Source organism: Suncus etruscus, chromosome 16 (genome assembly GCF_024139225.1).
Source record: "Suncus etruscus isolate mSunEtr1 chromosome 16, mSunEtr1.pri.cur, whole genome shotgun sequence".
In the NCBI taxonomy this organism is placed as follows: domain Eukaryota; kingdom Metazoa; phylum Chordata; class Mammalia; order Eulipotyphla; family Soricidae; genus Suncus; species Suncus etruscus.
The window spans coordinates 39,480,667-39,497,846 of record NC_064863.1 but is presented as its reverse complement, the minus strand read 5'-3'; the positions used below and the strand labels follow the sequence as shown (position 1 = coordinate 39,497,846).

The window sequence follows — 17,180 nt, the reverse complement described above, 5'->3', positions numbered from 1 at the left end:
ATTTATTTAAAATGTGGGTACATGTGTACTTTCTGTCTAGTAAAAATTAAACTGCTTTAAAAACAGGTCTGAACTAAATGGAAATTATATGTGTCCTACACAGCAAGCTCTTAAATGGGTCGTACCTATCCTTGGTAAAATTTATATATATATGTATTGCTAAGGTAATGCACAGTTACATGTTTGACATGTTAATGTGAAACTTTATTGGCAATATCAAGGTGAATAAATAAATTTAATATATTAATATATGACAAATTGTGATTGTTGTAGACAAATTAATTACGATTATAAATATTATACAGAAAATGTTATGCTATTAAAGTATCCAATATTCAAGAGAACAACCTCATGTATATTTTCAGAAACTAACATTGAAAATTTATTGCTTAAAAATTAAAATATTGTGAATGTGGGCCCGGAGAGATAGCACAGTGGTGTTTGCCTTGCAAGCAGCCGATCCAGGACCAAAGGTGTTTGGTTCGAATCCCAGTGTCCCATATAGTCCCCCGTGCCTGCCAGGAGCTATTTCTGAACAGACAGCCAGGAGTAACCCCTGAGCATCGCCGGGTGTGGCCCCCCCAAAAAATTGTGAATGAATCAAATTATTGATCATTTTTTAACTTAGAAATTTTATATTGGAACACATGGATTTTCTTACATACTAGCTATTATATCTTGATTTAAATATATTAAATTATTAAATATATTAACTATCAAAGATATATTATCATTATATAATTATTCTGAAATTGACTAGATATATTTACATAGTTTTATCTACATTTGAAATATCTTATAGTACCAAATATATTTTTGATTATTTGTTTCTTTTGTTTTGTCAGCATAATTATTGGCATAGCTTTGGATCATTCAAGCATTATTTTTTTTCTAGATGGATACCCTAAAAATGAAATTCAATATAGGTGGAAAAGACCTTCTGTAGAAGTAGCTGATCCTAAATACTGGAGATTATATCAGTTTGCATTTGTAGGTTTACGTAACTCAACTGAAATCTCTCACACAATCTCTGGTAAGAAGAAAAGTAAATTAGTGAATGATAAAGCATCAAATTAAATATGCATTTAAATTATAAATTTGTATGTATTATATTTCAGATATAGCTAACATAAAACTATTTTCTTTCAGGAGACTATGTTATTATGACAATATTTTTTGACCTGAGCAGACGAATGGGATATTTTACCATTCAGACTTATATTCCATGTATTCTGACAGTTGTTCTTTCATGGGTATCATTTTGGATCAATAAAGATGCAGTGCCTGCAAGAACATCACTTGGTATGATATTAATGGCTAATGTCATGTTATAGCATAGGAGGACTTTTCAAAACAATTTAACATCATAAAACTTTAAAGTGGATTATATTTAAATATTCCTTTAAGGAGCAATTAAGAAAAAATTCCCATATAATTTGGTACAATATGATTTTGAAATGAATAAGTAAAAACTAATGAGAACTATGGGGCCGGAGCAAAAGTGCAGTGGTAGGGTGCTTGCCTTGCATGCAGCTGACCCAGGATAGACCTCAATTTAATCCCCGGTGTCCCACATAGTCCCCCAAACCAGGAGTGATTTCTGAGCACTTAGCAAGGAGTAACCTCTGAACATCACTGGATGTGGCCTAAAAGCAAACAAACAAAAAGACACCTAAAAACTAATGGGAAATAGAACTGTAAAAAAATTGATTTTGCAGAATACTTAAAGATTTGATGGTTAATAAAGTCTAAGAGGTACCTAAACTCACAGTAGAAGTTAACTGATAAAAAAATCCTTCAACCTATCTCTGATCAATATTTCAATCAATTTTCATCAGAGAGTTAGCATATTTTTTCTAATTAGTAATATCTAGCTTCTACTAACTCGTGTGTGCTTAGAAGACCTTAAAATTTACTATTCTTACAATACTACTAATTATAATATGCTAATAATGTCTTCAAAAACTGGATCATTAAAAGGGATGAGACTTATATAATCTATATTAGTCTTTTAATTTTTGATAGTTGTAGCATAATAACATTGATAAAGAGACATCTTTTATTTGATATATAAAATATTATTACATATTATATAACTATATATTATATTATATATAAAATATATATCTGTTACATATGATACAATATATAAAATACAATATATATTTTGTTATAAGGCTTTACACCTGCTTCTGTCTCAGGGATGATTCATGGCATTGTTTGGAGAGCATTATGCAATGCCATGGATCAAACCAATCTTAGCTGTGGACAAGGCAAAAGGTAAAATCCCTAACCCCTATACTCTCTGATCCCCTGATTTTACAATTTAATTTATAATTGTATAATTTATATCTCTGGTACCCTACTTTATAATTATAATATTATGTTATGTCTAAGATGAGATATAATCATAAATAGCCATAAAATAGAATTCTGTTTCATATTTAATTGAATATTCAGATCTACTTACTACTATATGGTTTATAATAAAAAATCTTTGAACTTACCCATTAATATTGCATTTTAGCATATATTTATTAAATGTTTATTTGAAGGTCACTAGATACCAAGTTCTAGATGCTGCAATGTTTTAGTGAACGAAACTTAGAAAAGTCTCATGTGGCATTTCATAGGAGCTAAATAATACACAAATATAAAAATATTGTAATAAAATGTTATTGGATAATACAGATTATGAGAAAAATAATATTACTTGTGAGTGGAAGAAAATGTGGAAGAACATTCTATTTGTTCTTTGTCTTATGGAATCAGTACAGACTTTTTAGAAGAGGCAACAGAAGATTATTGAACAATGGGATCTATTTGGTGGATATCTAATAGAGTTCAGGCAGGGTGAATCACAGATTAATTGGGAAGATTTTCCTTTCCACACAAAACTGATGTACTGTAAGAAGATAGCTGTGACAAGAGCTAACTGAGTAATGGTAGATTTTGAGATTGGAGAAGTGGGCTGTAAGTAGATGAAGACTGTCAGTAGGTTATTTTAAGGATATGAGATTTTTATCGAACTCTGACAAGAAATCACTGTATTTTTGAGTAGAAGGTCACATGAAGAAACAATAAATTCTCTTAATATTTTGAGTGTTTTCTCTTTATTGTAGATCACATTTAAACAGTCAATACACCCTACTCTTTCTAACTAGGATGATAACTGTTAAATTAAAAAAAATTCCTGAAGATCTATAGTGATTTTTTTTGCTTTATGAGATATAAATATAATAATGGTTTAGAAAAGTAAAAGTTAACATGATCGTTGGTAATGATATCAAAGCATACATTAACTTTAAGACCATTTTCATTCAGGATAGAACATATTTATGTAAGTCAGAAATAATTCCAACAATGTGTCTTTATTGGATAATGGAAAAGGTTGTTAGTTTGCAAGACCTGAGGCCTCCTGATGATTCTCAGTCTTTAGTCTGCTAGTTCAATGTACAGTTTAAGGGTGTGTTACTGCCAGCCTATGGTGCTGGACCTCACACAGGGAACTTGGTAGTTCTCAGCATCCTCCAGTGGTGATTAGGGAGCTTTTGAGCTCTGCTAAATGATGTCAATAGTAGTAGTAGGGGTCATGTAGTGGCAGTGGTTAAAGCAAGGTAGATAGCATGAAAGACATTCAGTTTAACCCCTGTACTATCTCCACAGGACCCAGGAAAAGTTTTCATTTAATAAAGTATCCAAAGAAAACACAGACGGTAAAAAAGAGAAAATATAGGTATACATTGAAATTAACCTTTACCCCATGCAAGTACTCTTAAGGAGTTTTCGGTGAAACAAAAACGGTATGAATATGGGGAAGACAAACCTACAAGTGGATATATATATATATATATATATATATATATATATATATATATATATATATATATATATATATTGGTTTTTGGACCACACCCGTTTGACTCTCAGGGGTTACTCCTGGCTATGCGCTCAGAAATTGCTCCTGGCTTGGGGGGACCATATGGGATGCTGGGGGATAGAACCACAGTCCGTCCTATGCTGGCATTTGCAAGGCAGACACCTTATCTCTAGTGCCACCTCTTCGGCCCCAGAAGTGGATATTTTAAAAATTTTTTATTCATTCATAGACTTATTCATAGAATAATTTATTTAATAAGTCAGAGAGGTTAAAGAAAATATGAATGCAATTATTAACTCTTTTAATAGATTCATATTTATAGGACATTCTACCTAACTTCAAATACCTTCAAATATTTTAAAGTCCATATGGAACATTAATCAAAAATTGATAAAATTTTGAAAATTTAGATTCTCTCACCTATTTTCTGACTAAAATAGAAGTAAATAGAAATTAAGACATATTGTCAATGTGATAGTCTTTGCATCAACTGTGATGCAGAGGGAAAACAGGAAAATTTTCTATCTGAATTTTATAATAATTTAGTAAATTTTTGAGATATAGCCAAAATAATTACTGCAGAGAAAGTTATAGTTTTAAAATGTTAGCTTTAGAAAAAGGATCTCTAGTTAAAATGTTAGCTTTAGAAAAAGGATCTCTAGATGGTGGCCAGAATGGTGGTGCAAGTGGTAAGGCATCTACTTTGCCTGTGCTAGCCTAGGATGTACTGTGGTTTGATCACCAGTGTCCCATATGGTCCCTCAAGCCAGGAGCAATTTCTGAGCATATAGGCAGGAGTAACCCCTGAGTGTCACTGGGTGTGGCCAAAAAGAAAAAAAAAAGAGATCTCCAAACTGAGTATTTAAAGTATTTAACTTAAGTAATAATAAGTAAAATTTAACTTTTGTAAAAATTTATAATTAATATGTCTATGTTTTTCAGATGAGAATCAAATTAATAAAGTAACTTCCACAGGCTTACACTTCTAATAGTTAAACTTGCCTCTGTGACTTCAATCTGTGTCATTTAACATTTAAATAATTAGCAATTATGAAAGTCAAAATATGAACATTTGGAAAGATGGATAAGTGCCTGCTTCTGTAGTAGAATCCATGCCTTGCACATATGAGACTGAGTTTAATCTCAGCACCTCCACACACACTGCTCACTACAGTACTGCCTTTTGTGTCTAGTGTAGCAACAATTTGTATCCTAACTGATATTCCCTAACAGGGCTATACACACCACAACCACATGCATTTGACTGCTAATTATTGTGGCACTCGCAATTTTGGAAAGAAAAGATAAGAATATTAAAAATATTTTTTAAAAAGGACATTGAGATGATTTTTAAGATATGCTTCAGTGTAAACATGAGAAAAAGTGACTGGACATTGACCGTACTAAAAATACCACTTCCATTTGATAAATAAACCCTAAACATTGCTTGATCAAAAACAAACAAACAAAAAAATCTCTTAAAAATAATTTAGAATATTTTTAAGAGTAAACAATCCCATTTATTTAGCCATACTTGGAAAAAATAAAGTACAGAAGCTAGTTGGATACCAGGAAATAAAGATTTTTTTCAGTGTTTTAAAATAACTCCATTAGGTTACTGGTCCTAACCTACTCAGAATTCATTCTCCACCCTAGGATGTGATCTGGTGATTGTATTACTGAGTCCTTCCCTATTTAGTACTTGTTCTCCCACCTCTGGGTGTGATCTGTTCCTTCCTAATAAATACTTCGAGTTGCAGGACAATGTTCTTCCTGCATTTCAGGACTTCCCACTGACCTTCCTGCTTCTTAGGACCTGAAGGCTTTTATGTTAAAATTTCTGAAACCATTTCTCCCTCTTTAGTATTGTGTGTGTGTGTGTGTGTGTGTGTGTGTGTGTGTGTGTTTCCTGCATCGACATTTGCTTCCAGACACTCATTTCTCCACCAGTGTTCTGGATTTGGAACCTGAGGTCTAATTAAACAATGAAAATTTGCCTGTATTTGTTTCCTTAAACTTTAAAAGTAAAAATAAACTTTAAAAAATTGTTATGTAAGGAAATGCCATTCTAGTCTGAAATGATTTTAACTCCCTGAAGCAGAAAATCTAAATCACTGTAGCATAAATCATATGAAAATATAATTTGCTTTTCATGTAAATGTCCCAAGTTAAATGTCTAAAGGGAATATGTTGCAGTGTAGAGTGACTCAGGTTTTTTTAAACCTTTGCCATGATGTGGAAGTTTTGTTGTTTTGTTTATTCGTTTGGTTTTTGGGCCACCCGCTGACGCTAAGGGGTTACTACTGGCTATGCACTCAGAAATCGCTCCTAGCTTGGGGGACCTTATGGGACCCTGGGGTTCAGGATAGAACCAAGTTCTGACCTGGATCGGTGTGCAAGGCAAACACCCTACCGCTATGCTATTGCCCCAGTCCCTATGTGGGGGATTTTAATTATATCAACCATCTTTGTTGTTTTGGGGAGGCACACCTGGGTGTGCTCAGGGGTTATTCCTGATTGCACTCAGAAATCACTGCTGGTGGGCTCAGGAAACCATATGTTGTGCTGAGTATCAAACTCATAGTTGCATGTAAGGTGTTCATCCAACCTTCTGTGGTCCCTAATTATGGAATATGATAGCTGCTGGTGCTAAGGCTTTGTGTTCCTGAAGAAATTTTTGAGGAAAAGAAGCAAAGCATTTACCGTCTCTTGAATGTCATGTTTCTGCAAGATAGTGGCAAAAATAAACAAAAAAATAAACAAAAGGGCTATCATTCCAGGCAGGTATTTACTACTAAATAATTACTATTAAAAAGATACAGATGGTGTATGTGAAGAGTCGACCAATATTGGCAATTCATAGAATTTGGGTGATTAAGATTCACTCAAAACACATCAAATCTATTATCATAGCAATTATTTTCATAATTAATTAGCAATTTTATCTTTTATTGCTGATGTTTATTTCCATTCACAATATTGCAAACCAGTTGAAAACTTAAAATGGTCTGTTATGCTATTTTTTCATTCATTTGTCATTTTCTTTCTCCACAGGTATTACTACAGTTCTGACTATGACAACTCTGAGTACCATAGCTAGGAAGTCCTTACCCAAGGTCTCTTATGTGACAGCGATGGATCTTTTTGTTTCTGTTTGTTTCATTTTTGTTTTTGCAGCCTTGATGGAATATGGCGCCTTGCATTACTTTACCAGCAACAAAAAAGGAAATATGCTCAAAGACAGGAAACTAAAATCCAAGGCCTCGGTATGTTAATGGTATTCTATTTGGTAAATGGCAACGTGCTATTAGCTTTTTAAATTTATTTTGTTTTTGTTTTTGTTTATGGGTTACACCTGGTGGCACTCAGAGGTTATTTCTGGCTCCTTGCTCAGAAATTACTCCTGGTAGGCTCAGGGAACCATATGGGATGCCAGGCATTGAACATGAGTTGGTCCCAGGTTGGCTGCATATAAGGCAAGGCAAATGCCCTTTCCACTGTGCTATCACTCTAGTCCCATACTATAGTTACCGTCTTTAATATCAAACGTAGACTTGTTCACATTAGTATGTGCTGTCACAGAAGGTAAATATAATTAAGATGAAACTGGAATACCTACCACTGCTCACCATGAATGCCTGCTTAGATTTTAGAAACGTTTCTTGGATTACCCTTGTGAGGAATTCTTTCCTGTATTATCAAATTTTCTACAAGTGGCATATCCTACATAAAGATCCTTTATGTTGTATATGAAAATATTTCCATAAGATTATTCTTTGCCTGTTGTCCCGCCTTGACCTTCCAGGTGGGTGCGATGTTGAGAGCCAAATAAATAATTTGGGAGCGAGGTTTTTAGGGGGTCTTTTGCCAGAGTTGGCTGGCTGGCTCTAGGTGTGTTTTGGAGCTAGCAGGAGGCTGACAAAGGACTCTCTTCTCCCAACCTTTTAACCCTTAACCTTCCTGGCTGTGTGGATTATTTGTGCGCATAAATATTACCAAGATCTCCCCCCAAAAAGGGGACAAGAGAATGGGAATAAATTTCTCATTCTGGGAGCTCTTTGTGGATACACATACAATCAACAAAGGTGTAAACGGGACCCAACGAATAGGGCAAACTTTATATTAAAAAATAATAATTGGCAGTATGGTAATAATACCAAGAGACAATAGAGATGAGGGCCAGAAATACCAGCCGATGATATGAAGCTTATCACAATGAGCAGTGAGCAACATTAGGAAAAATAACTACACTAACAGCTACCATGACAATGAGAGAGAGAGAAAGAAATAGAATGCCTGTGTTGACAACAGGGGGTGGGGCAGGAGGAAAATGGGGGACATTGGTGGCTAGAAAGTTGCACTGGTGAAATTGGGTGTATATTTTATGACTGAAACCTAATTATGAACATATTTATATCCATGGTACTTAAATAAATAAATAATAAATAAATGAATTATTTATCAAATAAATACTTTAGTAATATTAATAATAATGATAATAATTGGGGATAGATTGGTTGCACAGCAGATAGGGCATTTGTTTTGAATGTGGCCTACCCTACTTCTATTCCCAGCAACCCATATGGTCCCCTGAGTCTGCCAGGAGTAATTTCTGAGCACAGAGCCAGGAGTAGCCCCTGAGCACAGCTGGGTGTCCCCCCTCCCTACCAAAAAGTGTTAAGAGATCTATTTGATTTAGTTTTTGCATTAGGATTTAGAGTTTTAAAAATGGTTAGCCCATAAAATTACTTTACACTTAATAGCAAAGTAGTAGAACCTGAGGTTTTAAAAATAAACATTCTTAGAATTCTGGTTATAGAATTAGGATTATAAAAGAGGTGAGGTAGTGAACTGAGAGGGCTCAGAGGACATAAGATGGATTTTTATACTTTGGTGGCGGGTGGAGGTGAGGTAAAATTTTATAATTATCTAAATTGTACACTTAAATGCTTTATTTTTATTAAAACATATGGGTATATACAGTCTTGTAAATAAATAGTATCTCAAATGTTAAATTTTTAAGGGCTGGAGAAGGTAGTAGAGAGGTAGTAGAGGTTAAGACACTTACCTTGCATGCTGTCAAAACTGGTTTTATACCTGGTACCAAAAATAATTTTCCAGCTATAGCCACTCAACACAGACAGGAGTGACATCCTAAGTGCTATCAACTGTGGCTCGTCCAACAAAATTATAAATAAATACTAAGATGATAAATTATTTTAACAGAAATAAAATGAAACATAATTATTTAAAAAATGTCATCTGTTTTGTATACAACTAAGTTTGAAAGCAACAACCATCAGTCATTTTATATATTTTGTACTCTTTAATTTATTTTCCCAGTCATATCATATTAAATAATTAATTTTGTTACTTCTACATACTAGCCTATAGCTGTTAAAATAGTAGTAGTTGTAAATAACAGCATTAGAAATGAAGAATGTTAGACACAAATTCAGCTATTTTATTTAATACCTGATCTAAACCCTTTAACGTTTGTATTCCCTTTTATCATAGAACTCAGAAGAATATAGTTGATTCCCTAACATTGATAAAAATGATTCTTTATTATAGATTGATTCTAGTAAATATTTTCAAAGTAGATATTTTCAAAATAAACAAGAACGATATGAAACAACTATGATGGGTGACAAGCTTATTAGCTTAACATAGTGTATCTATATAAGCTTTCTAGAGTTTTAATTTGTCTGAACTTTGTAAGTCTGTTTTGCTTTGTTTGTTTTGTTTTCTTTACTGGGGGCCACACCCAGTGACGCTCAGGGTTACTCCTGGCCATGCAGTCAGAAATCACTCCTGGCTTGGGAGACCATGTGGGACTCTGGGGGATTGAACTGTGGTCGATTCTTGGCTAGCGCAAGCAAGGCAGATGCCTTAATGCTTGCATGAACTTTGTTCTGGATCCCAAGTGTTTTTCTCCCTACGCATTAATAATAATTTTCTACAAAGAAGTTGTCAATATTTTAATTTTAGTTTTAGAAAAAACTTTGTGTGTTTTGTATTTGTGTGTTTTGTATTCACTTGTAGTCTAAGAAAACAGTATATTTCTGGGAATGCCAATTTAAGTTCGTATTTAGAAATTAGCCTATGATTTCCTCCACTTAATATTATTTTGCTCACTCATAGAATGGCAACCTATCAGATCACAACAATGCCAATATTAATTCACTTGCTAAATTTGAGGTAAAATTTAATAATTTTAAGCTCTAAATAATATATTTATTTAAGCATCATTATTACAAACATGTTTGTAGTTGGGTTTCAGTTATAAAAAAGAATAGTCCTCTTCACCAGTACAACCTTCCTACCACCAATGCCCTCATCTCCCATCTCGGCCCACCCCCCCCAGCCCCAGATAATTAAAAAAATTATATAATTTCTCTAATTTTTATAAGAATAATTAAAATACACACTACTATTATATTATATCAAAGTATGCAACCAGTGAGTGAAATCTAGGATTTCAGATTACTGGTTGAGCCTCAATCTTGTACATTTTTTTTGTTTTGTTTTTGGGTCACGCTTGGCAGCACTCAGGGGTTACTCCTGGCTCCATGCTCAGAAATTGCTCCTGGCAGGCTCTGGGGACCATATGGGATGTGGGATTTGAACCAATGACCTTCTGCATGAAAGGCAAAGGCCTTAACTCCATGCTATCTCTCCGGCCCCTCAAACTTGTACTTTGAACAACATTATCAAATGTCACATTTAGGAAAGCTGATATATTAAAGTACAATTGTTAAATCTGTTGTGCTCTCTTTATAATTCACTTAGCAAATATTCACTAAGAACCATTGTGTAATGGTTATGTAAGAGTGAAAAAAAATTTAGGCTAATTATTAAAAATTTGGCATCAAACTAATGAAACAAAATACTAAAGCTTAAAAATAAATAGAAAAGTGAAAAATATATACTTCAAAAAGAAAAATTTAATAGTAAAAGGTAAATCGATGTGTACAGGACTTCCAGGAAATAAAAGGTATATGTATTTGTCTTTCACAAGTGCTTTTGTATTTATCTTTATTTCATTCAATCAAAACAATACTTTGCATGAAAAACCAGAGTCATGTATCAAATCTGATTTCCTGCTTGGTTCAGTGTTCAGCCATATGGTCTTGTTAGTCAGATAACTCCTAATCATGAATAATTGATTGCTGTTTGTTAGTTTCTCAACTATTCTATTTAGGATTTTTATGAGAGACAAGTCTTTTCTCTGCCCCAGTCAAGACAATCTAAGGACTATATAACTTAGTTTATTTAAATTAAGTAAAACAATATAGAAACTATTCAAAAAGCACTTAGAAAACAGAAAATATAGTATATTCATAGAATTCATAATATTTTCAGTGTCATAGCTATCATTAACTAGAAGTATTGTAACTGAAGTATTTTAAGATTCAAATCATAAAGATATCTTTTATCAGAGCAGTTTCTAATTGTTATTACTGATATATAAAATATGAATTTGGAAAAATAAAATAATTCAAGTAAAGTTTAGGAAAGTAATGTATGGAGAAATTATGGAAAGTTTCTACTATTAAGATCACCTGGGGTCGGAGCGGTGGCACAAGGGGTAAGGCATCTGCCTTGCCTGCACTAGCCTATGACAGACTGTAGTTCGATTTCCCCAGCATACCATTTGGTCCTGCAAGCCAGGAGCGATTTCTGAGCACATAGCCAGGAGTAAGCCCTGAGTGTCACTGGGTGTACCCCAAGAACCAAAAAAAAATATCACCTATAAAGATCACCTATGCATTTTTGCAGGTCACATTTTAAATGATCAATAATCAATAATACTGATTATCAATAATACTGATAGTAGTCAGTGTTTGTTACTTACTAATTAATAATATTACCTCATAATATTTACTACACTTCTTAGTAATATTACAAATAATTGTTTCAGTTACATGGGATGTGAAAGTGGTTTAACATTAAACATGTAATTATTTGTGAAAGTATTAAACATGTAAATTAATTGTACATAAATTCTGTTTTGTTTACTAAATATTTTGTAGCTGAGTAGTTTCTGCTTAAATATATGTGCATATACTATTTATAATTGCATTATTTATTTATATACTAATATGCATCTGGAATGCAGTGGCATCAACCTATCAAAATGTTAAATTCAGCTCGATTTTTTGTAACCTGTTAAAGAGAAATAAAAGTATTCTTTCAAAATGGCATACTTAAAAATAAAAGAAAACTGACCTAGAGACAGTATTGAGAGTAGGGTATTGTCTTGTATATAACTTGCATATGTCTGGGCCTATTTTAATCCCTGGTACAAATGGTATTTTGAGCACCTTCAAGAGTGATTTCTTAGAATAGAGTTCAAAGTAAGCCCTAAGAGCAGTAATGTAGCACAAAATCACAATAATAATAATGATGTGAAGAAATAAATTTATATTAAAATATATTGGTTTTTTTTTTTGGCCATTTGAACTGGACATTTTTTATAAAGCTTGTTATTTTGGGAAACAAAAACCTTTACTTGATAAATTATAAAATAATTATGTTTGCTTTTTCATAAATATTGTTTGTAATATATATTCTTCTAATTAATCTTTTATTGGTTTCCAGGTGACAGATTTGTGTTGAATGTATGTTATTTTACTGATGTTGTGTTACTTCTTCGGATATTTTATCAAAACACATTAAGTCTACTTAAATTCACATTTATCATTTTAAACTTCTTTTGGTTTATGATTTGTAGTGTTTGAGAAAGGAAGCAGGAAACTGGAAACTCATCAATTTAAAATGCCAGTGCAATGAAATCTCTCTATGATATTGACATCAGAGATTGGTTTGTTTTTTTTAAAGAAAACATTTTTACAGATTTTTCTCTATTTTTTAACATTTTACTATTTAGTCATCTCTCTCAAACACATTTTCTGTCTCCCAATGTGCACATAATTTATGGCAGTGCTCACTGAAAAATGGAATTTGTTTCATGCTATATACCCTTGAAAGTTCAAACTTACAAATTATATTTTAATCACTTTTCACTCAGATTAGCATTTGAACATATGCTTTTTAGGTATTAAGTGACAAGGAAATGAATACCAATTTAGCTTATTTTTGTACATAATTTTACTACTGCACTAAAATTTAGGTGCTAGTCAAGTATGCCAAATGTCAACTTCAAAAGATCAGTCATTAGGGGCCAGAGAGATAGCATGGAGGTAAGGCATTTGCCTTTCATGCAGGAGGTCATCGGTTCGAATCCCCTTGTCCCATATGGTCCCCTGTGCCTGCCAGGAGCAATTTCAGAGCCTGGAGCCAGGAATAACCCCTGAGCGCTGCCAGATGTGACCCAAAAACCACACACACACACACACACACACACACACACACACACACACACACACACACACACACACACACACAAAGATCCATTTATTAATAATATACTCGCACATGTTATGATACCTCTAAGCAAGTGAAGTTCTGAATATATTTTTTATTTAGAGCATTGCTTCTTATCTTCTGGGTGCATATTTTTTCCTAAAATAAATACTTTGACCTGTGTGATTCACTTATTTTTTAACTACTACTTAATTTGATTATTTTGAATTTCTACTGAATTTTAAAATCTTACTTTATCTATGCTTCTTTAAAGAAATAAATGAGTTTGGATATAAATTTAAATTTTAAGATTTTACTTAAATCTTGGATATTTTAAAACTATTTTCCATGCCATGCTGTTTTCATGGCTCTGAGTTTTATTTATCACAAAAATTAAGATAAAAACTTAAAAGCAGAGCCGAAAGAGATAGTACAGCAAGGTGGGCATTTGCTGTGTATTTAGCTGACTCAAATTCAACTCTTGGCATTTCATATTGTCCTCCATATCCTTCCGGAAGTTATCACTGAGCACAGACCTGGGAGTAAGCTCTTAACAGTGCTGAGTATGAACTTAAAACAAAAACAAATCAAAAACTTTTAAAAATTTGTATTAAGAATTAATAATCAAATATAAAATGTTAAGACAATTTAAAGTACTAGCATTGTTTAATATTTAGATAATAAAACCATTCTTATAGTAGTTTTAAGATTTACATACTACAAGTCATCATCTATGCAAGAAAATCTGATGGATTAAAAGTCGCAAAAACCATATTATTCATTTAACTTCATTCATATTTTAATTATCATCTTAATGAAGAATTCATTAATATTTTTTTATTTTTACATGCCCAGGATTTTTTATTTTTATTTTTTGTGAACCTTATTTTATTACTTGTTTTATAACTATTTTTTTTGGCATCATCTGGAGTCAAGAGAAGAAAATGACAATAGCAAAAATATATTACAAGAGACAACTTGTTATGTTTCAGTTATTACACTTTGTGGTTTATGTATGTCATCTATTTTTATATAAATCTTATATTTTCTCTTATTGCGATTTTGTACAGTAAAAGACACAGAACCAAATGAGTATTTGCAATTTCTTTTCAAGATCAATCTAATTCACTGGGTGGATTTGAATGTTCAATAACTGATCCACAATTATTTTCAATAATATATGGTGAATGTTGACTTTGCTTTATATTTTATACTTTTTTTTTCTTTTTTTGGTTTTTGGGCCACACCCGGTGACGCTCAGGGGTTACTCCTAGCTATGCGCTCAGAAGTCGCTCCTGGCTTGGGGGAACATATGGGACGCCGGGGGATCGAACCTCGGTCCATCCTAGGCTAGCGCAGGCAAGGCAGGCACCTTACCTCTAGCGCCCCGCCCGGCCCCATATTTTATACTTTTAATAGTAACTTAATTCATATACAAACAAGATGTCAACAAAAGTAAATTTATATGCATCTTGGATATCCAGTTGTAATAATAGCTGAGAAATAGGAGCATTGCTCATTTTTCCAAAGTTATGAATCTGTTTCTTATATTCATTGAAAAAATTAGCTGTTAACATAATTTCAGTTATACAAATTATTTCAATTAGTAAAATGAGTGGAGTTTTGAATGCCAACTATTTCCAAACCTGTTTTAATTTTTACAAATTCCCTTTCCCAAATTTAAAACCTTATTTTGGTTATCTACTACTGTAAACACTTCATTCAAAACTTCTCAAATATATTCTGCATGATAGAAATGTCCTTTTCGGGGCTGGAGCGGTGGCAAAAGTGATAAGGAATTTGCCTTGCATGCGGCTAACTTAGGACAGATTGAGGTTTGATCCTCCAGTGTCCCAGATGGTCCCCCAAGTCAGGAGCAATTTCTGAATGCATAACCAGTAGTAACCCCTGAATGAAACCTTATTTCTGGTTGGCTCTGCAAAGGGATCACTCCTGGTAGAATTGAGATGAAGTCGATCAGTGCAAGGCAGGCAGGCACCTTAGCCATGTCTCTGGCCACATGTAAGGCCTTTGTTCTTTGTTCTCATGCATTTTCCAAAGATATAATATTATACAATAAATTTAATTGTTATGTTTTTCAATATGAGTAGTTTTTTATATGTATCAAAATGCCAATTTTTATAACTAAGTAAATTAATATGTAACTATTAGAATGTGATATAGTTACATATAGTGAGATACAGTGCAGAGAGATATAGTCCAGAGTCAAGCTTCTTGCCTTGCACATACATCTGAATTTGTTCTCCTGTATCATATGGTTGCTCAAACACTGCCAGGGGATTCCAGAACCCAGAATTAGGAGTAAGCCTTGAACACCACAAAGTCGGCCTAAATCTCTCTCTTCTTTTTTTTATTAAATTAAAAATTAAATTAAATTTTATAAATAAATTTTGAATTGCTAGAGTTTGAAGGTCTAAATCTTCATAATTTTTTCTCAAGAAATACTTTATTTCACTCAGGTGACCCCAGGACTCCATCCTGGATCCACTCTGATTCCAATGAATAGCATTTCTATGCCACAAGAAGATGAGTACGGATACCAGTGTTTGGAGGGCAAAGATTGCGCCAGCTTCTTCTGTTGCTTTGAGGACTGTAGAACAGGGTCTTGGAGGGAAGGAAGGCTCCACATTCGCATTGCCAAAGTTGATTCCTATTCAAGAATATTTTTCCCAACAGCCTTTGCCCTGTTTAATTTGGTTTATTGGGTTGGCTATCTTTATCTATAATTTCTACTTGTTTGGCAAAAGCTATAAAAATTCCGATTAAATTTAGTGTAACCAACTAAACTTCAGTGATATGAAGATTAAATTTAAAATGCATTAAAACTGGTGGGTAAAACGTGAATAACACTGTACTATTTTAAGGTTTTCCTAGGTAAAGAAAGTAGCAGAATTTGGACTGATTTACTTAAATTTACATAAAACAGATTCCGTACACTCTCATCTATTTTACTTCTCTTCACTTCCCTAATTTCCAAGAGAGTTAATTTATAATTCTGTTGAATATACTTTAATATATATTTTATTTAATTATAATCTCATTTATCACAGTAGTCTATTATTTGTCTAGTAATTTTGCCTGGAAATGTTAAAATGAATTTTTTCTTTTTACTTGAAAAAAATAGGTGGATATAAAGCATAAAGCCATGATTGCCTTGGGTTTATTTCCAAGGTTTTTTACTTCACTAAAGAAACTAATTTTAAAATTATTTTTCAAAGAATAAATGATGAGATTTTACTTTTTTTCTACCCCTCACTTAAAATGAACAAAACTTCAATTGCACTTAGTTTTTTGGTGACTTATAAACTCAGATGAACTATCTATAATATAATATGATTATATTATTTCTTTTAAACTCTAGCTGAAATAAAGCTCTGTATAACCCATAGAGTGTGTGTGATCATTTAAATGCTTCACTCTATCATACCGAAATTAAATGCAGAGCAAAATAATATTTTCTTTATGCTCTACCAAAGTGTTATTTATCCTAACTTAACAACAGCATCAAAGACTTCTTATGTTCATTTTCAAGTATGGTTATATAATTATTATTTTAAAAAGTGAACTTAAATTCATATTGAAAATATAATTTAACTATGAACAATTAACATTTTGTTTGGAATAAACATTTTCAAAAACATAATTTCAAAGATGTGTTGATGGGTGATTTTTTAGAGGCACATCTAATACTAAACTGATTTGGGTGCTCTCTAATTTGAAATATTAAATGTTATAAGAATTTCATGTTAATTGATAATCTCCCAATTTTCTGAAAAATTATCACAGTGAATTTAATGAGTGTTCTTAATAATTGATTCCATATCCAAGAGCATTTAACAGGATAAAGTGTGTTTTTTGGAGTATGATTTATCTCATTGTATATGGAGTAATTTACTAAAGTTCATTTAAG

The 17,180-nt window shown here is 32.6% G+C and overlaps 1 protein-coding gene across 1 annotated transcript in view; it reads left to right on the top strand.

Annotated features, from left to right (window-relative positions):
- The window catches only part of GABRG1 (gamma-aminobutyric acid type A receptor subunit gamma1), a 17,198-nt gene extending 845 nt beyond the window's left edge, over positions 1-16,353 (top strand). The window contains exons 2-5 of the mRNA XM_049789827.1: positions 896-1,033; positions 1,150-1,302; positions 6,935-7,146; positions 15,730-16,353. Of these exons, the coding sequence (XP_049645784.1) occupies positions 896-1,033; positions 1,150-1,302; positions 6,935-7,146; positions 15,730-15,996 (770 nt within the window). The 3' untranslated portion in view covers positions 15,997-16,353. The remainder of the gene's footprint in view (positions 1-895; positions 1,034-1,149; positions 1,303-6,934; positions 7,147-15,729) is intronic.
- The last annotated feature ends 827 nt before the right edge of the window (positions 16,354-17,180 follow it).